The 24,543-nt window shown below is 50.0% G+C and overlaps 1 protein-coding gene across 4 annotated transcripts; it reads right to left on the bottom strand.

The window, feature by feature from the left end:
• Positions 1-17: 17 nt before the first annotated feature.
• Positions 18-24,331, bottom strand: LOC145340229 (speedy protein 1-A-like). Of its 4 annotated transcripts, none has more exons than XM_080184659.1 (8): positions 24,301-24,331; positions 19,803-20,061; positions 14,228-14,286; positions 9,261-9,346; positions 7,480-7,651; positions 4,665-4,953; positions 3,454-3,575; positions 18-347 (listed from the first exon to the last, which is right to left on the bottom strand). In XM_080184659.1, exons 2-7 carry the CDS (start codon positions 20,020-20,022, stop codon positions 3,493-3,495), a joined length of 909 nt encoding a protein of 302 aa, XP_080040785.1. In that variant the 5' UTR covers positions 20,023-20,061; positions 24,301-24,331; the 3' UTR covers positions 18-347; positions 3,454-3,492. The 4 variants fall into 4 exon arrangements, with proteins under 4 accessions (XP_080040785.1, XP_080040788.1, XP_080040789.1 ...); XM_080184660.1 differs by having other exon boundaries at positions 303-339; XM_080184662.1 differs by lacking the exon at positions 3,454-3,575.
• Between the last annotated feature and the right edge of the window lie 212 nt (positions 24,332-24,543).

Here is a 24,543-nt window from a genome sequence, read left to right as displayed (position 1 = left end):
GCCACGATGCATTCATAAGCCAATATTTATTCTATACAATTTGTTACTTACACAGCAATAAATATACGTACAAATGGCAAAACAAATGTCTTCAAACATTTGAGTGTAACTCTTTAAAGTTCAGTTGGAACAACTCCCTTCTTGCTCTCCATCTCACATGGGGTGAGGTGAGGGGGGGGGAACCAAATTATAAAGTGCATTTGTAAGAATAATAGCCAACAGGGTTAGATCATTGAAACTTCAGCGCTTCCTTCAGGACCCAGATGTAGGAGGGGCGTTTGGTTGTTACATACACCAGCTGTAGTCTTGTCCATCAGGCTGGGCACCCACCAAAGCTTCCTGTAGGGCTAATAGAAATACGAGTCAACGCTACTCCACGCTGCCCTCTCGCCGTCAACAGGTTTCCCAGTCCCTCTGGGTGGCACACCTTGGAAATTCTCACTCCCAGCTGGCTTCACGCCAACACTGAAGGGGTGCAGAGGAGATTCACTAGGTTGATTCCAGGGTTGGCTCATGAGGAGAGACCGAGTAGACTGGGGCTATACTCCTGGGAACTGAGAAGAATTCAGGTGCAGCAGGAACCTGAATTGGGTGGCACGGTGGTTAGTACTGCTGCTTCACGGTTCCAGGGACCCGGGTTCGATTCCCAGCTTGGGTCACTGTCTGCGTGGAGTCTGCATGTTCTCCCTGTGTCTGCATGGGTTTCCTCCATGAGATCTGGTTTCCTCCTGAGAGGGTTGGCTCATGAGGAGAGAGAGAGTGAGTAGACTGGGGCTATACTCCTTGGAACTGAGAAGAATTCAGGTGCAGCAGGAACCTGAATTGGGCTGCACGGTAGCACAGTGGGTGAGTACTGCTGCTTCACAGCTCCAGGGGCCCAGGGTTCAATTCCCAGCTTGGGTCACTGTGTGTGTGGAGTCTGCATGTTCTCCCCGTGTCTGTGTGGGTTTCCTCCCGGTGCTCTGGTTTCCTCCTGAGAGGGTTGGCTCAGGAGGAGAGACTGAGCAGACTGGGGCTACACTCGTTGGCACTCAGAAAAATGAGGGGTGATCTTATAAGATTATGTAGGGAATAGATAAGACATAAGCAGGGAGATTGGTTCCACTGGTGGGTGAAACTAGAACTAGGAGGCATGGCCTCAAAATAAGAGGGAGCAGATTTAGGGCCGAGTTGGGGAGGAACTTCTTCACCCAAAGGGTTAGGGCAGCAGTGGTGAGCACTGCTGCCTCACAGCTCCATGGACCCAGACTCGATTCCTGGCTTGGGTCATTGTGCAGACGCCGCACAGACATTCTCCCCCACTGTGTGGGCTGCCTCCAGATATGTGGCGATGCCAGCATTGGACTAGGGTAAACACAGTAAGAAGAAGTCTCACAACACCAGGTTAAAGTCCAACAAGTTTATTTGATAGTACACCACTATAAGTTTTGATTGTTCCATTCGATAGTTCCACAGAACTCTCCACTCACCTGACGAAGGGGCAAACCCCGAAAGCTTGTGGGTTTACTATCAAATAAACTGGTTGGACTTCAACCTGGTGTTGAGACTTCTTGCTGTGTTTACTCCAGGTACGCAGGTTTCCTCCCAACTCTGAAAGATGTGCTGCTTAGGCGCATTGACCGTGCTAAATTCCCCCTCAGTGTGCCCAAACAGGCATCAGAGTGTGGCGACTAGGGCGATTTTCACAGTAACTTTATTGCGGTGTTAATGTAAGCCTATTTAGAACATAGAACGGTACAGCACAGTACAGGCCCTTCGGCCCTCGATGTTGTGCCGAGCTACGTCCAAACCCAAGATCAAGCTATCCCCTCTCCCTAATCATTCTGGTGTGCTCCATGTGCCTATCCAATAACCGCTTGAAAGTTCCTAAAGTGTCCGACTCCACTATCGCAGCAGGCAGTGCATTCCACACCCCGACCACACTCTAATAAGTCAACTTTACTTGGTGAATCTGTGGAATTCCCTGCCCAGTTGAGGCTACCTTGATGAATGTTTTTAAAAGGCAAGGGTAGATTGATTTTTGAACAGTGGAGGAATTAAGGGTTATGGTGAGCGGGCGGGTAAGTGGAGCTGAGTCCACGAGAAGATCAGCCATGATCTTACTGAATGGCGGAGCAGGCTCGAGGAGCCGGATGGCCCACTCCTGTTCCACGTTCTTACGACACACCAAGTGTCCAGGAAACAGAATCGGACACTCACCCAAAACAAAGACGCAGCAAATCAAATAGTCATCAGGCACTGAAGTTGGGTCTTGGAAGTGTAAATATTTACAAGATTGGAGATGCGGGAAAGTCTGCGGTTACATATGGGGAAGAAAGAAAAGGGAGGAAAAAAAATGCGGAATCTCCCAAACAGGAGGAAGAGCAAGATCGAGGAATATTTTATGATGAAAAAGGTTCACCAATGGCCCATCCCAAGAACTCCCGTAAGTGAAGGGATTGGCAGTTTGTACATTTTTAAAAACTATTACCACGAGAGGTCAAGTCAGCTCAGGGAACTGTAGAATGCCTACACAGTGCAAAGGAGGCCATTCAGCCCATCGAGTCTGCACCGACTCTCCAAAGGAGCGTCTGACCCAGATCCACCACCCCGGTCCTCTTAACCCCACACATCTGGCCCAGGCCAACCCACCCCTGACCCCCACATCTTTGGGAGCGTGGGAGGAAACCCCACACAGACACGAGGTCAATGCTTAAACCGCACACAGACAGGAATCGAACCCTGGGGTTCCTGGCGTTGAGGCAGCAGTGCTAACCCACTGTGTTCACTGATCTTTTTCCCCCCCCCAAATTCAAAAATTTCCCCATCTGCTGTGGTGGGATTTGAACACAGTAAGAAGTCTGACAACACCAGGTTTAAGTCCAACCGATTTATTTGATGATAAACTCACAAGCTTTCTGGGTTTGCCCCTTTGTCAGGTGAATGGAGAGTTCTGGCCTCAGACAGAGCATATAAACAGCACAGACAGTTTACAGATTACTGATTAGAATGCGAGTAATCTGTAAACTGTCTGTGCTGTTTATATGCTCTGTCTGAGGCCAGAACTCTCCACTCACCTGAGAGAGGGGTAAACCGCGAAAGCTTGTGAGTTTACTATCAAATAAAATCAGTTGGACTTAAACCTGGTGTTGTCAGACTTCTTATTGTGTCCACCCCAGTCCAACACCGGCATCTCCACATGGTGGGATTTGAACACAGCTCCCTAGAGCGTTACTCCGGGTCCCCAGAATAAATCCTCACAACCCCACCCCAGCAGCACTGGCAGTGTCAGTGGAAATGATGTCCTGTCCTGAGACAATACACATTTCTTTAACCTATGCTTAATGCTATCTCCACTCACATTGTCTGCACTTTTAAGAATTGATTAGCTGTACAGACTCACATTCTAATCAGTATTCTGTAAACTGTGCGTGCCTTTATACGCTCTGTTTGAGACCAGAACACTCCACTCACCTCATGAAGGGGCAAACCCAGAAAGCTGTGGGTTTACTATCAAATAAACCTGTTGGACTTTAACCTGGTGTTGTGAGACTTCTTACACACAGTGTCAGTGGAGACAGGTCTGAGAGACACTTCTTCAAAAGCTCAGGAGGAAGGGGTAGGTGGAACAAAAATAGAAGATTTAGAACAGCTGGGAGAGAGTTAAGATGTCATGGAACATGAGATGGAGGGAGTGGTGGCGTTAGGATTGTTTTCACTGGAGTGAGTTCAGATGAATGAGTTGGGGGAAGGGGGGATCTCAGACTAAAAGAACCAAGTCTGGAATCTAGTAGATCCCTGGGAACATCACATAACTGTGCATATTTCGCCGACAGCATACCCCATGTTACCTGGCACCTCAAACGCCCCCAGCGAACTGGAAGCCTCCACGAGCGCTGGCGTTTAGTCTGATCCAGGTGTGTGGACCATAAAAGGAGGAGCTTCTTTTCCTTGTATATAAAACACCCTCTCTCCTACACTGCGGCACAGCGGTTAGCACTGCTGCCTCAGTGCCAGGGACCCGGTTTGGGTCACCACCAGCACATTCTACCGCCGCCCCCCCCCCCCCCGCCCCCGTGTCTGTGTGTGTTTCCTCCCACAGTCCGAAAGACATGCTGGTTAGGGTGCTAAATTCTCTCCCTCAGTGCAACGCAAGAACATAAGAAATAGCAGCAGGAGTCGGCCATCTATCCCTTCGAGCCTGCCCCGCCATTCAATAAGATCATGGCTGATCTGTCGTGGATCAGTTCCACTTTCCCGCTTTCTCCCCTTAATTCCCTTATCGATCAGAAACCTATCTACCCGTGACTTAAATATATTTAGCGAGGTAGCCTCCACCACTTCAACGGGCAGAGAATTCCAGAGACTCACCACCCTTTGAGCGAAGAAGTTTCTCCTCAACTCCAATCTAAACTGCCCCCCCTGCTTATCTTGAGGCTGTGCCCTCTAGTCCTGCTATTCTTTCAAAGCAGGAAGAATCTCTCTACCTCTACCCCATCCATCCCCTTCATTATCTTACACATCTCTATAAGATCCCCCCCTCATCCTTCTAAACTCCAACAAGCAACCCGAACAGACGGCCGAGTGCGGCGACAAGGGCGGTTTTCACGGCAGCTTTCATTGCAGTGTTAATGGCAAGCCCCCTCTGCGACGCTAGTAACCAAACGCAAAACAAGAGTCCATACCTTCTATTCCATGGTCTATCAGTACAGCCGGCGACAGTATCAACAGGTCCTGGGGCCAGTCACTACCCAAGAGGACAGAGTCACCTGGGGAGGAGGAGGAGGAGTCGGAGTCGGAGTCGAGGTCGAAGTAACACCGGTAGCGACTACAGAGGGTGCAGTAGGGTGGTGTTCCGCTCGGCCCCTGCGGGTAGGGCACTATCTCCGTCTGCAGGTAGCTCCTGACTGCGCCGCTGTGGTGAGCTGGGCGGTCTCTGTGCCAGATGTAATGGCACGGAATTGTGGCAATCACCTGGAGGAAATGGGGAGGGGCGAGGGGGGGGGGGGGGAGAGAAAAAGACTGCTGAAGGGACCAAAAGAAAAACCCAAACGATTTAGACACCCGCACAAACCCGCCAGCCTCATCGATCGAAGCCACCAATATTCCGAGCTCCGCAAACCCACACTGGCTCCTGCTGGTCCTTGTAACATTCTCTCCTCCTCTTCCCCCACCTGCCGGACATCTGAGCGTAAACTAATTTGTTTTTATCCACGCGTGGGACATGGGCGTCGCTGGCTGGTTCCAGCATTGATTGCCCATCCCTAGTTGCCCCTTGGAGGGGCAGTTGAGAGTCAACCACATTGCCGTGGCTCTGGAGTCACACGTAGGCCAGACCGGGGCAAGGACGGCAGATTTCCTTCCACTTTGGAAGGAGTAATAGTAAAAAAAAAATGGACCATTATTTAAAACGGTGAAAAATTACAACATGCTACGGTGCAGAGGGACCTGGGGGTCCTCGTGCACGAATCGCAAAAACCCAGTCTGCAGGTGATCAAGGCGGCGAATGGGATGTTGGCCTTTATCACGAGAGGGATGGAGTATAAAAAGCAGGGAGGTCTTGCTGCAACTGTACAAGGCACCGGTGAGGCTGCAACTGGAGTACTGTGTGCAGTTTTGGTCCTCTTATTTAAGAAAGGATATATTAGCTTTGGTGCAGAGGAGGTTCACCAGGTTGATGCCGCAGATGAGGGGGTTAGCTTGTGAGGCGAGATTGAGTAGATTGGATCTGTACTCGTTGGAGTTTAGAAGGTTGAGGGGAGACCTTATAGAGACATACAAGATAATGAAGGGGCGAGACAGGGTAGAAGCAGAGAGGTTATTTCCACTTAGAAAGGAAACAAGAACTAGAGGGCACAGCCTCAAAACACGGGGTGGGGGGGGGGGGGGGGGTCAATTTAGAACAGAGTTGAGGAGGAACTTCTTCTCCCAGAGGGTAGTGAATCTTTGCAATTCTCTGCCTATTGAAGCAGTGGAGGCTACCTCGTTAAGTGTGTTTAAGTCACGGGTAGATAGATTTTTGACCAATAAGGGAATTAAGGGTTATGGAGAGCAGGCGGGAAAGTGGAACTGAACCACCATCAGATCAGCCATGATCTTATTGAATGGCGGGGCAGGCTCGAGGGGCTAGATAGTGCTCCTATTTCTTATGCTCTTAAAGGGAACCGGATGGGTTTTTCCGACAATGGGTCATCCGTAGATTCTTAATTCCAGATTTTTTTTTTATTGAATTCAAATTCCACCATCTGCCGTGGAGGGATTCGAACCCGGGACCCCCAGAACATAAGCTGAGTTTCTGGATTAATAGTTTAGTGATAATACCATTAGGCCATCTCCTTCCCCACCTCCTGAATAGGTGCATTTAATTAGATCCCCAATCCCTGTTGATGTGGGAGTAATATCATGTGCCATTTTATAAACCTCCCCCCAACAGCCCAGTCCCTTGACACAAGAGGGTTAACTTCAGTCAAGGTGCCAGCTTGGGGCTAGGTGGGATGTGCCCATGGGGTGGGGTGGGAAAAACAGGGGATGGTGGCATAGGTTTGACTCTGCAAGCTTTACAAGCGGGAAAGCAAGCAAAATGCTGAGTCAAAGCCAGTGCCCGTGGGCGGGATGATTTCACCACACTCGTGGCCAGGATGTTGCTGAGATACCAAATTGGATCACACCCTTATATATAAAAAACCCTCCAAAACAAGTTCCACCTGTCCTCTGACATTCTCCTGACCAACAGCCAGCGAGCTACCAGCAAGCTAACACGCTACAAGAACAATCCCTGGAATGAAGAGCTTGTCGTATGAGGAACGGGTTGAGGACTCTGGGTCTGTACTCGTTGGGAGGTTAGAAGGGTGAGGGGGATCTTATTGAAACTTACAGGATACTGCGAGGCCCTGGATAGAGCGGACGTGTAGAGGACGTTTCCACTGGTAGGAAAAACCAGGTGTGGAGATGCCGGCGTCAGTCGGACTGGGGTGAACACAGTAAGAAGTCTCACGACACCAGGTTAAAGTCCAACAGGTTTATCTGCTAGTAAAACCCACAAGCTTTTCAGGGTTTGCCCCTTCGTCAGGTGCCAGAACTCTCCACTCACCTGACAAAGGGGCAACCCCGCCCCCCCCGAAAGCTTGTGGGTTTACTGGCAAATAAACTTGTTGGACTTTAAACTAGGAAAAACTAGAACCAGAGGGCACAACCTCAGGCTAAAAAGGGACGATCCTTTAAAGCAGAGAGGAGGAGGAATTTCTTCAGCCAGGGAGTGGGGAATCTGTGGAACTCTTTGCCGCAGGAGAGGCCGGCTCGTTGAGTGTCTTTAAGTCAGAGATAGATAGGTTCTTGATTAATAAGGGGGGGTCAGGAGCAAAAGACAGGAGAATGGGGATGAGAGAGAAATATCAGCTATGATTAAATGGCGCAGCAGACTCAATGGGCCGAGTGGCCTAATTCTGCACCTATGTCTTATGGTCTTACCCTGAAGTTACAATATTAAGCCCAGCACGTTACCTCCTCACAGCAGCAGCGGCTCACGACCGCCCTGTAATTCATGTGGGCCCAGAGGTCGAGTCGGAGCTTGAGGAAGTTTGGGACCAGCTTCCGCCAGTTGTGGCCCAGCGCCCACGGGAATATTTCGTACTTGTACTGCTCCTCATCCTCTTCCATGTCATTGGCCAGATACCTGCGGGAACAAGCCACAGTAAAGACTGGCTGCCTGTTAAGCCTGGCACAGGGATTGCGCACAGGTTCAACGCGTCACAGGAGGCGGCAGCCATTCGGCACATCTTCTCTACTCTTTGGACTAGGTGTCGGATTAACCCCCCCCCCACTCGAGTGTTTAATGTCCATTGTAATGAGCTTCTCTCACTTCCAGGGCACCATGCTCAAAGTGGAAATCAAAGAATCTCTACAGTGCAGAAGGATGCCATTTGGCTCATTGAACCTGCACCGAAACAATCCCACCCAGCCCCTATCGCCATATCCCAAGTTATTTACTAATACCCTGGGACAATTTAGCATGGCCAATCCACCTAACCTGCACATCTTTGGACACTAAGGGGCAATTTAGCACGGCCAATCCACCTAACCTACACATCTTTGGACACTAAGGGGCAATTTAGCACGGCCAATCCACCTAACCTACACATCTTTGGACTGTGGGAGGAAACCAGAGCAAACCCACGCAGACAGGAAGACTGTGGGATGAAACTGGAGCAACCAGAGGAAACCCATGCAGACATGGGGAGAATGTGCAGACTCCACAGAGTGACCCAAGCTGGGAATTGAACCCAGGTTCCTGGTGCTGAGAGGCAGCAGTACTAACCACTTGGACACTAAAGGGCAATTCAGCATGGCCAATCCACCTAACCTACACATCTCTGGACACTAAAGGGGCAATTTAGCACAGCCAATGCCCCTAACGCTCACATTTTTGGACATCAAGGGGCAATTTAGCACAGCCAATCCATCTAACCTACACATTTTGAATGTGGGAGGAAACCGGAGCGCCCAGAGCAAACCCATGCAGACAGGGGTGAGCATGAAAACCCCACACACACACCCCCACAGTAACCAGAGGTCGGAATTGGACCTAGGTCATTGGTGCTGTGAGGGGCAGCGGTGCTAATCTGCCCACCCGCAGCTTCAACCTCCTTCACACGGAGGATCAGAAACACAATTTAGGGAAACACAAGGCAAGCCCTCTTCCCCTCCCTCCGGGGTCAGCTGCCGGCTCGATTCCCAAACCTCTTGCCAACAACAGGATCCAGCCCCTGTCCACTCTAGCTGCTGCATTCGCACTAAGGGACCATAAGACCTCACACAAACCTGGATTTAGCGATGTGCGTGGGTTTCCTCCGGGTGCTCCGGTTTCCCTCCCACAGTCCAAAGATGTGCGGGTTGGGTGGATTGGCCACACTAAGAAATTGCCCCTTAGTGTCCAGGGATGTGTAGGTTAGAAGGATTAGTGGGTATAACATGGGGGTAGGGCCTGGGTGGGATTGTGTTCGGTGCAGACTCGATGGGCCGAAGGGTCTCTTTCTGCACTGTAGGGTTTCTATGATTCTATGAACCAGAGGCACAGAAGAACAAACAATTGTTGGCAGGGGGAATTGGCAGGTTTAAGGGAATTCTTGCATCTATTTCCTACATTGTTGGAGGCAAGCCTTCTGAAGACAAGTCCATTGAGAGCGGGACTTGGGTTGGGGCATTTTTTTTTAGAGACGTAAATCAAAGAGTCTCTCTTCCGCGCACTGCTGGGTCCAACAGGGTGATTGCAGATATGTACTTACAGAGCCAAGAAAAAGTTCAGTCTGGAGTATTCGCTCGTGTGGAGCTCTGCACGTTTGAAGTAAGTCAGGACCATGGCCAGTAAATACTGGAAAGAAAATTGAGAGCTCAGAGAATCGCTTCACTCAACCTGTCTCACAACACGCATCACAGACACCCAGTTACAGGCTCAGCAACGCAAACAAAAATCTCAGCGGGTCTGGCAGGAGAGTGGAACGCCAGCTTGGGGAGTCTGGGCAACCCTTCATCAGAGCTGAAGGCAAGGACAAATCTGTCTGGATTGATACTGTTGAGGGTCGGGGGGGCTGTAATTAATCAGAACGAGGACCAAGGGAAGGTAAATGGTGGCGATAAAGGCTAGGAATGGTGCTAATAGCGTCCATTAAGAGATCGGAATGTGTAAGTGACAGGACAAACTTGCAGAGTGCAAATAATGTGGCAGATGGCCCGGGGTGGGGGAAATGAGGACGCAAGATGGAAAGCCAGATATTGGAAACGGAAGAGTAAAAGTAATAAAAAATGAAAACGAGAGATGAAATAAAATTAACAGAGGGGAGATAGGGGAGTTCTTGCTCTGAAGCTGTTGAAATGTTCAGTCTGGAAGGCTGTAAAGTGCCCAGTCGGAAGATGAGGCGGTGTTCCTCCAGTTTGCGCTGGGGGTTCACTGGAACATTGCAAGAGACCAAGGACGGACATGTGGACAGGAGAGCAGGGTGGTATTGAAGTGGCAGGAAGGTCTGGGTCCTAGCTTGTGGACAGACTGAAGGTGCTCAGTGAAGCGGTCACCCGGTCTGCATTGGGGTCTCTCCAATGTGGAGTAGACATTGTAGACTCGTGTTACAACTGTACAAAACTCTGGTGCGGCCGCACTTGGAGTATTGCGTACAGTTCTGGTCACCGCATTATAAGAAAGATGTGGAGGCATTGGAAAGGGTGCAGAGGAGGTTTACCAGGATGTTGCCTGGTATGGTGGGAAGGTCTTGAGTAAAGGCTGAGGGACTTGAGGTTATTTTCATTGGAGAGAAGGAGGTTACGAGGTGACCTGATTGAGGCATACAAGATGATCAAAGGATTGGATAGGGTGGACAGTGAGAGCCTTTTACCGCGGATGGTGATGGCTAACACGAGGGGACATAGCTTTAAATTAAGGGGTGGTAATTATAGGACGGATGTCAGAGGTAGGTTCTTTACTCAGAGGGCGTGGGATGCCCTGCCTGCAGCAGTGGTGGACTCGCCAACTTTAAGGGCGTTCAAATGGTCAGTGGGTAGGCATATGGATAACATTGGAATAGTTTAGGTTAGAGGGTCATTAGATTGGTTCCACTGGTCGGCGCAACATCGAGGACCGAAGGGCTTGTACTGCGCTGTAATGTTGTATATTCTAGACCGCACTGGGAGCGGCGAATGTAACAGACCGGGTTGGAAAAGGTGCAGGTGAAGTGTGGCTTGAGCGGGAAGCAGTGTGCTTCGACCCAGGGAGGGTGAGCAAGCAGGAGGTGAAGGGGCAGGTGTGGCACCTTCTGCAATTGCATGGGAAGGTGTCCTGTGCAAGGGAGGGGAGGTGATGGAGGAGGAATGGATCAGGGTGTCCCTGAGGGAACAGCCCCTGCGGAATGCTGAGGGGGGGGGGGGGTGTGTGTTGAGTGGCAGCATCGTACTGGTTTTGACACATGACAAGCCTTTGAATGTGGAGGCTGGTGAGGGTGCGAGGACAAGGTGGACCCTAACCTGGTTCTGGGAGGGGAGGAGAGTGGGAGCAATGGCCCAGGGACTGGGCCCTGTCAACCACAGTGGAATGGAAAACCATGATGGAGGGAGGCATATTGGCAGGGCCGTGATGGAAAGTGGCATCATCAGAAGAGATGTGGCGGAGGCGAAGGGACTGAGAGAACGGGAGGGGGTCCTTACAGGACGTGGGGTGTGAAGAGCTGTAGCCAAGGTAGTTGTGCAAGTCAGCGGGCTTGTAATGGATCCTGTTGGAGAGTCTATCACTAAAATGAAGACACAGAGGTCAAGGAAAGGAACTGGAGAGTCAGTCATGGACCAAGAGAGAAAATGCTAGAAAATCTCAGCAGGTCTGGCAGCATCTGTAAGGAGAGAAGAGAGTTGATGTTTTGTCGAGGGGTGACCTGATAGAGGTGGCTAAGATGTTGGGAAGTATAGAATCGTAGAACATCACAGCTCAGAAACAGGCCTTTTGGCCCTTCTTGTCTGTGCCGAACCATTTTTTGCCTAGTCCCACTGACCTGCACTTGGACCATATCCCTCCACACCCCTCTCATCCATGAGCCCAAGTTTTCCTTAAATGTTAAAGGCAACCCCACATTTACCACTTTATCCAGCAGCTCATTCCACACTCCCACCACACTGTGAAGAATCCCACCCCTGAATATTCCCTTTAAACTTTTCTCTTTTCACCCTTAACCCATGCCCTCTGGTTTTTTTTCCCCCCCTCCCCTAGCCTCAGTGGAAAAAGCCTGCTTGCATTCACTCTATCTACACCCAAAGACCGGGTGGATTCTCAGAGGCTATTTCCCCGGAGCTGGAATGGTCGCTACGAGAGGACAAGGGTTTAAGGTGCTGGGGAGCAGGTACAGAGGAGATGTCAGGGGTAAGTTTTTCACTCAGAGGGTGGTGAGTGAGTGGAATCGGCTGCCGTCGGTGGTGGCAGAGGCAAATTCGATAGGGTCTTTTAAGGGACTTCTGGATGAGTACATGCGACTTAATAGGATTGAGGGTTATAGGCAAGTCTAGTAGGTAGGGATATCATCAGCACAACTTGTGGGCCGAAGGGCCTGTCTGTGCTGTAGTTCTTTTCTATGTTCTATGAGTCCAGGTGGCCAGAGCTTTACAAAGGGTCATCTGGACTCGAAACGTCAGCTCTTTTCTCTCCTTACAGATGCTACCAGCTCTACTGAAATGCTGGACCTCGCTCAGCAATTTCCACCCCCCCAACATCCCATGAAAGAAATTTTTTAAAAAATGGTTTGGCAAATTCTTGCTCATATCAATCTTGCGTAGGTAGATTCGGAGAGCTCTCGAAGGGACACTCGAGCTCTGGTGGATCTGCTGCAATGAAGATCGCGTGGTTAGCTCCCGTACTGGTGCCCACGAGCGGCACGGTAGCACAGTGGGTTAGCACCGCTGCTTCACAGCTCCAGGGACCTGGGTTCGATTCTCAGCTCAGGCCGCTGTCTGGGTGGAGTCTGCATGTTCTCCTCGTGTCTGCGTGGGTTTCCTCCGGGTGCTCCGGTTTCCTCCCACACGCCCAAAGATGTGCGGGTTGGGTTGATTGGCCATGCTAAGAAATTGCCCCTTGGTGTCCAGGGTAGCAGGGATTAGTGGGTATAACATGTAGGGATATGGGGGTAGGGCCTGGGTGGGATTGTGTTTGGTGCAGACTCGATGGGCCGAACGGCCTCTTTCGGCACTGTAGGGTTCTATGATCTATAATAAAAACCCATTTCAAACCTGGGTGATGATGTAGTCAAGAGGCGGCTAGATAGAGTACGGGGGGGGGGGGGGGGGGAACGGGATTGAAGGTTATGGGAGTGGGGGGGAGCGGGGGATGCAGGATTAGGCTATTCAGTTGGATGATCGTGATGAATGGGGAGGAGCGGGCTCAAAGGGCCGAATGGCCTCCTCCTGCCTTCCTATAAACGCACTGTTGAGTTGAGAGAGAGAGAGAGGGAATGCGGAATAACTGGTTTGTCACAAGAGCTCCAAGTCACCAGACCTGGCAGCCTGAGATTGCGTGGTGATAACCCCTTCACCTTCCCGCAGTCATCAGGTGATTTCTGTTCAACACTCCGATTAGGATCAGTGTGACTCTCAGCGAGTGCCCGCACGAGAACATCAGCAGGTTGCACCCACCCACGAGACCAGGGCTCAGCTATTCAAATCTTCGCAACCACCCCACGACTGACTGGGACTTTTAGACATCTGCTTGATGACACAATGGGTGCTCCAACACAAGAGTTACTGCAACTACGCACGCACACACAGACCTGCTGAGAGTTTTCAGCATTTTCAAAGCTTTCTTGAGCTCTGACAAAAGGGTCATCTAGACGCAGAACGTCAGCTCTTTTCTCTCCTTACAGGTGCTGCCAGACCTGCTGAGATTCCAGCACACTCACACTCTCTCTCTGTTCCAGGCTCTTCTTGGTTGCAGTTTTGGTCCCCTTATTTGCAAAAGGATATATTGGCCTTGGAGGGAGTACAGAGAAGGTTCACCAGGCTGATACCGGAGTTGAGGGGGCTAGCCTACGAAGAGAGGTTGAATAGACTGGGCCTGTACTCGTTAAGAGTTTAGAAGGCTGAAGGGGGGGATCTTATAGAGACTTACAAGATAATGAAGGGGGATGGATAGGGTAGAGGTAGACAGACTGTACCTGCTTAGAAAGGGAAACAGGACTAGAGGGCACAGCCTCAAGATAAGGGGGGCGTGCAGTTTAGAACAGAGTTGAGGAGGAACTTCTTCACTCAAAGGGTGGTGAATCTCTGGAATTCTCTGCCCGTTGAAGTGGTGGACACTACCTCGTTGAATATATTTAAGTCACGGGTAGTTAGATATCTGATAGACAAGAGAATTAAGGGTTATGGGGAAAGTGGAACTGATCCACTTGAGATCAGCCATGATCTTATTGAATGGCGGGGCAGGCTCGAGGGGCCAGATGGACCACTCCTGCTCCTATTTCTTATGTTCTTATGTCCAGCATCCACAGTAATTACTCAGTTTGTGTAAACTGGCATCTGAAAACTCTCAGGTCATGGAATAAAATGAGCTGAAACCCACCTCCCCACCACACAAACTGGAGCTAGCGTGAGGATTGCTGTGGCTAGGGGAGGTAAATTCTGCCTTGCTCCTCCTGGTCTCGAGGCCTGTCTCACAGGGGCACACCAGGTCTTCCTGAATTCTCGCGGCCCCACGTCCCAAAAGCTCCCCGAGCAGCGGCCCCTTCCCAAATACCTTGTCGGCAACTCGGCAACAACTGTCCATCCACAGAAAGTCCTGGATCACCTCGTCATCTGCAAGAGACGCACACCCAAGATCAGATGGGAATGGAAGGGCCCATTAGAGGTTCGGTTACACAGAGCCCAGAACAAAAAGAAAGGTCCACTGCTGGACACAGGATAGTCACACTGATTTAATTCACCATGGTAAAAGGAAGGTACGGGGTCGGAGTCTGTCAGTGGACAGAAACAGGGAAGGAGGAACAGCCAAGTTTCCTTTCAGCATCCACGTCACGTGAAGGAACATCAGAGGCCAACAGTTTCATGATTTGACGATTTGAGGTTCTATTTAAATTGCATCAGGGACCCGGGTTCGATTCCTGGTTTGGGTCACTGCCTGTGCAGAGTTTGCACGTTCTCCCCACGTCTGCGTGGGTTTCCTCCCACGCGTCTGAGACACGTGCTGGTTAGGGTGCATTGGGCATGCCTCATTCTCCCTCAGTATATGCCAGAGTGTGGCAACTAGGGGATTTTCACAGAAACTTCATTGCAGTGTGAATGTAAGCCTACTTGAGACCAACAAATAAACTTTAAACTATGGTTAGGGGAGGCAGTGGCTTAATGATAACAATCGCTGGACTAGTAATCCAGAGACCCCAGGGTAATACTCCCGGGACCAGGGTTCAAATCCCCATCACGGCAGATGGCATAATTGGAATTCAATGAGAATCTGGAACACAAAGTCTACTGATGACCCACTGTCGGAAAAACCCATCTGGTTCCCTTCAGGGAAGGAAATCTGCCGTCCTTACCCCGGTCTGGCCTACATGTGACTCCAGCAATGCAGTTGACTCTCAACTGCCCTCCATGGGGCAACTAGGGATGGGCAATAAATGCTGGGATGCCCATGTCCCATGAACAAATAAAAAAAACTCAACAGTGCTAGACAGACTCAGCACATTTTCAAGCCCTCTGCTGCATATATTGGAACATTGCCATCCCGTGCACATTCAAGGACCCCCAGGTAGCACCCCTGCACACCAAACATCTGAACTATAAACGCAAGTTTATGATCTGTCTTTTCCAGCCCATTCACTCCATTCCTTATCCAGACTGAGCACTTACCCATCAGTTAAAAACTGATTAAATGCATCAAAGTGGAGGTCGAAATTGCAGGGTGCAAAAACCCAGGTAAAAGGAAATCCAAGTTATTTTGCCCACATCTACTTTTGGACCATTTTATTATCATACAATCCCTACAGTGCAGAAGGAGGCCATTTGGCCCATCAAGTTTGCCCTGACCACAATCCCACCCAGGCCCTATCCCCGTAACCCCACATATTTACCCTGCCATTCCCCCCCCTCAACATTAAGGGGCGATTTAGCATGGCTAATCCACCTAATTCCTTTGACAAAGGGTCAACTGGACTCAAAACATCAGCTCTTTTCTCTCCTTTGACGTTGAGATATTCCAGCGTTTTCTCTTTTGGTTCCACCTAACCCACACATCTCTGGGACATACATGAAGGGACAATTTAGCATGGCCAATCCCCCTAACCCGCACATCTTTTGGACTGCGGGAGGAAACCGGAGCACCCGGAGGGAAGCCATACAGAAACAAGGAGAACGTGCAAACTCCACACAGACAGTGACCCAAGCTGGGAATCGAACCCAGGTCCCTGGAGTTGTGAAGCAGCAGTGCTAACCCACTGTGCTACCGTGCCACCCTGTGTAGCGGTACACAGAATCCTATAATGCAGAAGGAAGCCATTCGACCCATCGAGCTTGTGCCGACCACAATCTCATCCAGCCCTGAACCCCATAACCCCATGCATTTACCCTAGCTTGTCCCCCTGACCCTAAGGGTCAATTTAGCATGGCCAGTCCACCCAACTCGCACATCTTTGGACACTAGGGGCAATTTAGCACAGCCAATCTACCTAACCTACACATCTTTGACCGAGGGAGGAAACCAGAGCAAATGCACGCAGACATGGGGGGAATGTGCAAACTCCACATAGTCAGTGATCCAGACTGGGAATTGAATCCGAGTCCCTGGCACTGTGGGGCAAGCAGTGCCAAGCACTGCGCTGTCCCACGTGTTGAATCTTGTTTGAGAGCACTGCTGTGAAGTGCCCGGTTGAGTTTTGACATAATGCGAGTTGTCACTTGTTGAAAATTAATCTTACAAAATCAATAATGGGTGGGGGAAAATTTTTGCCTGAATGCTGTTTGTGGACGTTTGCTGGGAAATTTGGCAGCCGGTGACCTACGTAGCCACCGCCCTAAAATTAATCTATGACATACACTTGTTTATTTGGGGCTGTTGATGAAGGAACATTAGCCTCTGACATACTGAGATGACAGCTGTATTCAGAGTTATTCCAGCAAGCTACAGAACTACACAGGCAAGAAATTCAACCCCATTTTGAGCTCCCTCGTCTCGTCAAGACAACCATTAGACTGGATTATTCATTCACAGGATGTGGGCCTCGCTGGCCAGGACCAGTATTAATTCCCACCAGCCCCCCCCCCGTCCCTAATTGCCCCTGAAAAAGGTGGTGGGTGAGCTGCCTCCTTGAACCTGCTGCAGTCCCTGTGTGTATGGGGTAGGTACACCCACGGTGCTGTTAGGGAGGGAGTTCCAGGATTGTGATTGGACATCAGTCAGTCCCCCGTGTGTGTGGTGTAGGTACACCCACGGTGCTGTTAGGGAGGGAGTTCCAGGATTGTGATTGGACATCAGTCAGTCCCCCGTGTGTGTGTGGTGTAGGTACACCCACAGTGCTGTTAGGGAGGGAGTTCCAGGATTTTGACCCCAGCCACAGTGAAGGAACGGCCGATATATTTCCAAGTCGGGATGGTGAGTGGCTCGGAGGGGGAACTTGCAGGGGGTGGTGTTCCCCATGTGTCCGCTGCACCCCCCCCTTGTCCTTCTAGGTGGTAGAGGTGGCGGGTTTGGAAGGTGCTGTGGAAGGAGCCTTGGCGAGTCGCTGCGGTGCATCTTGTAGATGGTACACACTGCTGCCACTGTGCGTCGGTGGTGGAGGGAGTGAGTGTTTGTGGTTAGCGTGTCGATCGAGCGGGGCTGCTTTGTCCTGGATGGTGTCGAGCTGCTCGAGTGTTGTTGGGCGCCGTACCCACCCAGGCAAGTGGGGAGTATTCCATCACACTCCGGACTTGTGTCCTTGTAGATGGTGGACAGGCTTTGGGGGGAGTCAGGTGGTGAGTTACTCCCTGCAGGATTCCCAGTGGACAGGCTTTGGGAGGGGAGTCAGGAGATGAGTTACTTGCCGCATTTTCCCCAGCCTCTGACCTGTTCTCGAAGTCACGGTGTTTGTATGGCTGAAGGCCCAACTGCCCTCAGATGGATGTTAAGCATCACAAGACAGATCATCTAAGTGGCTATAGACTGAGAGGGGAATGTGCAGAGGGATCTGGGCGTCCTTCTATATGGAGGTTAACGTGCAGGTGCAGCAGCCAGTGAAAATGACAAATGGTACGTTGGCCTTCGTAAGAGGTTTTGAGTACAGGGAGCAGGGGTATCCTGCAGCAGTTATACAGCAAGGCCAGACCTTGGCAAGGCCAGACCTGGAGCACTGCATGCCGTTTTGGCCTCCCTATCCAAGGAAGGATAGTCCTTGCTACAGAGGGAGTGCAGCAAAGGTTTACCAGGTGGCAGCACTGAGGAGAGATCAAGTTGGTTAGAGAGTTATAATCACTGGAGACATGGGTTCAAATCCCACCACAAGCAGCTGGTGGAATTTAAAATCACAGAATAAATCTACAATTTAAAGCTAGTGTCACGTGAGTGTACCTTTGAAGGAGGTTAGGAAACCACGCAGCTTACAGCTTCATAGTGTCATAGAATTCCCCACAGTGCAGAAGGAGGCCACTCGGCCCATTGAGTCCACACTGACCACAATCCTATCCAGGCCCTATTCCAGTAACCCCACACATTCACCTTGCTTATCCCCCTGACACAAGGGTCAACTTAGCATTGCCAATCCACCTAACCCGCAGAGCTTCAGTGATGACATTGGGGACTGGAGCCAAACTAAGGCAGTCAGGTGATAGGGGGTTCCAGTTTCATTTGAGGCAGTCTGGTGATAGGGGGCATTGTCCTTTGGGCTTTCTGTTTCGTTTTAGGGAGTGCGTTGGAAGCAGTCTGTGTCTCCTTTTATTTTAAAGGAGCTGTGTTTTGGGAAACAGATTCAGCTACAACCTCTTCTGGAGTTTCTTCACAAGGGATTTTCAGCACTCAGGCCAAGAGGTCCGATTCTTGTAATAAGTGCACATTAACCTATGCTGTACTGTACTTATTTGGAGGGTTTTGAGAGTTTGATGTCGACGTTATTTGAAACAGATGCTTTCTTCAGAGTTATACATTATCCTGATTGTTGTGATTCTCGTTTGTAATTGTTAGAAGTTAGAAACATAGAAAAACTACAGCACAACGTGGGCCGAAGGGCCTGTAAAGTTGTGTCGAACATGTCCCTGCCTTAGGGATTACTAGGCTTACCTATAACTAAGTTTCATGCACTTACCTAAAGTCTCTTAAAAGACCCTACCGAAGCTCTTGCTAAGTGTTTTACTGCACGAGTCAACAATATTCTTAATTAAAAAAAAACTTTGTTTTTTATTGTTGGAGTAAACCCGAAATTAAAAAGATACAAGACGGTTACCTGACACAAAATGGACTCTGTGAAAAGACACAGGCACAGACATTGCACAATGAGTTAAATCCATGTCTAATTACTACAGGAAACAAATCAGGCCCAAATGATCACCTTAGCTTGAGATAAGGCAGAACCAAAATTTTGTTATCAAGATCAGTCGTTGGAGGAAAGGGCATAAGTGTGCTCACTGCTAACGTCCATACTTGTCCACTATTTGAAAATGTGTGAAAGAAGCTCAGCTGCCATTTTAAAGTTGAGAACTGCTGAGAGCCCAGTGCTTCTCCCAAAGCTTTGTCCAATAAACTGCACGTTGAATCTTTAAATCTGACTCCACGTGGCGATATTCCCACAACACGGGAAAAGCTCCTCCTGGGGTCAGTCGAATCAGAGCTGGGAGGAGTGAAAGCTTTCACGCCTGTCCTGGCCAAATTCAACGTAAAACGTTACCGGTCAAGCAAGCTTCATAGAATGCCTTGAAGTATCTGAGTTGGGGCGTGACCCTAATCTTGGTAACAGTGGCCGTGGAAATAGCCAATTGTGATAAAGAGCCATCACTAATGCTCTTCCCTTTAGGGAAGGGAATCTGCCATCGTTGCCAGATGTGACTCCAGGTCCCACACAGCGACATGGTGGATTCTTAATCACACCCTCCCCCTTCCCCCCACCCCCCCCACCTCCCCACTGAAATGGGACTCTTGACCGTCCCCCATCCCAAAATGGGACGCTCCACCACCAAACCCCCCAACCCCCAAAACGGCCGAACAAGACACAGTTAGATGGACGACGACTGCTGGCCTTGGAGATGGCACCCACCTCCCACGAAAGAATAAATTTAAGAGCTTGCCCCGATTGTATAAACACTCCAATTTTTTTTTTAAAAAGGTACAGGAGTCAACGCACTGACGAACATACCTAGAAGCTTAAGAAAGGCTTCCAACTCTGCGTGCTGTACGACGAACGGGGCCTCCTTTGAGACCGTGGCCATCTTGCTGGACTCCCCTTCACCCCTCTCCTGCAGGCGAGGCTTCCTAACCACCAAGTCCCGGCTCTGGCGTGACAGTTTCGAAACCCCTGGCTTCACCTGAACGGTGACCGAAGAGGGAGTCTGAGAACGGGTCTGGTTGTGCCTCATGATGGTGAACGCCGGTGGTCAGGGTGGGCGAGGGGTGGTCTGCAACATGAAGACAAGGACAAAAGGTTGAGGTGGGGGTGGGGGGGGGACAGTTAAGATCACAAACTAAACGCAGCATAGAGGCAACCCCTGGGCAGCGTGGCGCTTGACAGCTAAGATTATAGACAGCTGGACAGGTTGGGTGAGTGGGCAAATCAATGGCAGATGCAGTTTAATTCGGGTGAACGCGAGGTTATTCACTTTGGAAGCAAAAAAACAAGGTGGCAGATTACTACCCAAGTGGCTGTAAATTGGGGGGGGTAGAGATTGTACAGAGGGACCTGGGTGTCCTTGTGCACCAGTCACTGAGGGTAAGCATGCAGGTGCAGCAGGCGGTAAAGAAGGCAAACGGTATGTTGGCCTTCATTGAGAGGTTTTGATCTCTTTTAAGGTCAAACCAAAACTGCACACAATACTCCAGGCGTAGCCCCACCAAGTTGCTGTATAATCACAACACAACCCTCGCTCCTGTACTCAAAACCTCTCGCAATGAAGGCCAACATAGCATTTGCCTTCTTTACCACCTGCTGCTTTCAGCGACTGGTGCACAAGGACACCCAGGTCCCTCTGCACACTCCCAATTTACAGCCATTTGGGTAGTAGTCTGCTGCTTTGTTTTTGCTTCCAAAGTGAATAACCTGACATTTATCCAAATTATACCGCATCCGCCATCGATTTGCCCACTCACCCAACCTGTCCAGGATCTCTGCACCCTGGTCACAGTTCACCCTCCCAACCAACTTGGTATCATCCGCAAACCTCGAGGTGTTACAGAGATAAGGGCGGCCTGGGTGAGGTGCGCTGTCACAGAGTTGGTGCAGACTCGATGGGCTGAGTGGCCTCTGCTGTACTGCAGGGATTCTATGATTGGGTGATGCCCCCCAGAGGCACCTACCTGTCACTGAAGGAAAGGAGTGTGCCAGTGGACACAATCTGTGCTCTTTCACATTATTAGAGAGTCAGGTTCTCTTACTGCAGGATTAGCCCATATGGCACAGTGGGATAGCACTGCTGCCCCACAGCACCAGGGACCCAGGTTGGATTCCCAGATTGGGTCACCGGTTCATGTGGAGTCTGCACGTTCTCCCCATGTCTGTGTGGGTTTCCTCCGAGCACTCTGGTTTCCTCCCACCCTCCAAAAAAAAACGATAATAAAGTTTATTTATTAGTTGCAAATCTTACATTAACACTGCAATGAAGCTACTGTGAAAAATCCCCTAGTCGCTACACTCTGGTCGGTGCCTGTTTGGGTACACAGAGAATTTAGCATGGCCAATGCACCCTCACCAGCACGTCTTTGAGACTGTGGGAAGAAACCAGAAGGCCAAGGAAACCCACGCAGACACGGGGAGAACGCGTAGACTCCACAGACAGTGACCCAAGCTGGGAATCGAACTCAGGTCCCTGGTGCTGTGAGGCAGCAGTGCTAACCCACTGTGCTGCTCCGCTGGTTAGTTTAGAATTTTAGCTAAAATTCTCCCTCAGTGTGCCCAAACAGGAGTGACAATTTCACATCTTCTGAAGCAATCCTTCCTCATATTTCCACAACAATTTACACAACCCCCTGTGGCCCAACTTCTCCTGAACAATACAGACCACAAAGATTTCCCCAGATTTAACACCCAGCCTGTCACAAGACAGTTGACCACAATAAAGTATAGTTTATTTATTCGGCGCAAGTTAGGCTTACAGTCACACTGCAGTGATGTTATGGTGAAATTCCCCTAGTCGCCACACTCCACCATCTGCTCAGGGCAGTGCACCCTAACCAGCATGTCTTTCTGAACATGGGAGGAAGCCTGACACCTGGAGGAAACCCACGCAGACACAGTGAGAATATTGCAAGCTCTGCACAGAGCAAGCCAGGAATCGAACCCGGGTCCCTGGAGCTGTGAATCAGCAGTGCTAACCCACAGTGCAATACTGTGCAACCTGATATAAACTAATGCACCCCATTAAAGGGGCAACTAACTTTTTAAAATGTCTCGTCAAGATAAAGCAAAAACAAAACCAAACTACTCTAAGTCAAACATTGTCCTAAACTGAGGAGACAATTTCAAATTGTTGGATTCTAATACATTTCATAGAACGTCTACAGTGCAGGACACCATCAAGCCTGTGCCAACAGCAATCCCACCTAAGGCTCCTAGGCCTGCAATGTCACATGTTTATCCCTTTAACACTAAGGTGCAACTTAGCATGGCAAATCCTCCCACCTCACAAATCTTTGGAAACTCAGGGGCAATTTAGCATGGCCAATCCACCTAACCTACATATCTTTGGCCATGTTAAATTGCCCCAATGTCCAATCAACCTAATCTACACATCTTTGGACACTAAGGGGCAATTTAGCACAGCCAACCCTACCTAACCTACACATCTTTGGACACTAAGGGGCAATTTAGTATGGCCAATCCACCCAATTTGCACATCTTTGGGTTGTGGGAGGGATGTCCCTAAATTATTCTCCCCTCAATCTGGTTTCCAATGTGGAGTGCCATAAGCATAGACAAGGGTCACGGGTGGAAGAGGGAAATCACAATGTTAAAATGGCGGCATGGGCTCGTTGGGCCAAAGGGCCTGTTTCCCGTGCTGTGTTGTCCTTTGTATGATGGGGAGACGCCAGCATTGGACTGGGGTAAACACAGTAAGAAGTCTCAACATCAGGTTAAAGTCCAACAGGTTTATTTGTTAGCACAAGCCACTAGCTTTCAGAGCGCTGCCCATTCATCAGGGGTGAAGGGACAGCGCTCCAAAAGCTAGTGGCTTTTGCTATCAAGTAAACTTGTTGGACTTTAACCTGGTGTTGAGAGACTTCTTACCATGGGAGGAAACCCACACAGACACAGGGAGCATATGCAAACACCACAGTCACCCAATGCCAGGAATGAACCTGGATCCCTGGCGCTGTGAGGCAGCAGTGCTAACCACTGTCACTGTGCTACCATCCACAAGCAGGGAGTGCCAGACAGCTCAAAAACATACACTCAAAATGGGTTATTTGGTTGGAAACAGCAAATTTTAAACAGCTCATCACTTTGGAACCTTGCACAACTCTCTTTTTTGCCTCAACTCATATGACATCAACCCTCAAGTGCACCACGCATGCAAATGAGAGTGTGATTGGACTGGTTGAATTTTTTTTTTGGCAGGGGAAACTTTTAAAAGATATTTTGAAAGAAAAAAAAAGTTTTGCAAGTTAGTGTTGGTATGAAAGCCTGAAGTCCAAAGTCACAAGAGCTCACGTCCATCCCCAACTCCATTACCTCTCAAAAAGGGGCTCTCCAACCTGTGCTGGGGGACTCACACCCCCCAATATCATTCCTCCATGGAGTTGCAGTGATGAGCACTGCAGCCTCACAGCAGCAGGGATCCAGATTTGATTGCTGGCTCGGGTGACTGTGTGGAGTCTGCACATTCTCCCCAACCCATGTCTGTATGGATTTCCTCCACATGCTCTGCTTTCCTCCCAAGAGATGTGCATGTTAGTCCTCTTTCAAGAGATGTGCAGGTTAGGTGGACTGGCCTTACTAAATTGCTCCTTAGTGTCCAAAGATGAGTAGGTTAGGTGGATTGACCATGCTAAATTGCCCTTTAGTGTCCAAAGATGGGCTGGTTAGGTGCTAAATGCTGCCTCAGTGTAACCTGAACAGGCACAGGAGTGTGGTGACTAGGAGATTTTCACAGTAACTTCATTGCCACATTAATGCAAGCACGTTAATGTGACATTAATAAATAAACTTGGTATGGAATAACTTAGGTGCATTGACCTGAACAGGTGCCACAGTATGGTGACTGGGGGGGGTTTTTTACACAGTAACTTCATTGCAGTGTGAATGCAAGCCTTACTTGCAACACTAATAAATGAACTTAGTAACTTTGACCCAAACAGGCACTGGAGAATATCAACTAGGGGATTTTCACAGTAACTTCATCGCAGTGTTAACATAAACCTATTTGTGACATTAATAACAGACTTTAAGAACCAATTGCCAATTCCATTGGCCACTTGACAACACCAAGCCCATTGGCAGCCATTTTGGTGGCCACAGGTAGAGAGAGAATGCCCCCCCCCATCCCAACTCCATGGCTGCCTGACCCTACCCTCCCACCCTGAGGAGGTGTTTTTTTTTAACCCCCCCCTCCCCTCAGTGCTCTGTCCACCAGCTCCCTCTCTCTTCCCAGTGGTGGGTTGTCCAGCTCCAGGCGCCATTGCCCACCCATCCCCCACTCACTCACCTGGCCTGAGGCACGTGCCGAACCTGCCCTGCCACCCGCGCGCGCCCCTCCCCTGCCACCCAACCGCCTTATCATAGGCTGCTGCCTCGCTGACGTCAGCGCACCGCTACCAATCGTCGCTCCGCTGCGCCCCGTGAGGAGGGCGGGGAAACTAACCGTCACTGAGGCCCCGCCCCCAAACACACACACACACACACACACACACACACACCAATCACAGCGCGCGTATCCGTCATCCCGGCC

This window comes from Carcharhinus amblyrhynchos, unplaced genomic scaffold (genome assembly GCF_965287045.1).
Source record: "Carcharhinus amblyrhynchos unplaced genomic scaffold, sCarAmb.v2.hapA scaffold_856, whole genome shotgun sequence".
Taxonomy (NCBI): Eukaryota; Metazoa; Chordata; class Chondrichthyes; order Carcharhiniformes; family Carcharhinidae; genus Carcharhinus; species Carcharhinus amblyrhynchos.
Note: the sequence above shows the minus strand (reverse complement) of the source record. Positions and strands in the feature narration are given on the sequence as shown.

Bases quoted from the DNA above. Each gene is read 5' to 3' on its own strand.
- LOC145340229 (XM_080184659.1), bottom strand. From the start codon at position 20,022: ATGAGGCACAACCAGACCCGTTCTCAGACTCCCTCTTCGGTCACCGTT. The intron at 14,287-19,802 runs GTATGTTCGTCA...CGTCTCTTGCAG, and splicing joins AGCCTTTCTTAAGCTTCTAG to ATGACGAGGTGATCCAGGAC. The intron at 9,347-14,227 runs GTATTTGGGAAG...TTTTCTTTCCAG, and splicing joins GTTGCCGAGTTGCCGACAAG to TATTTACTGGCCATGGTCCT.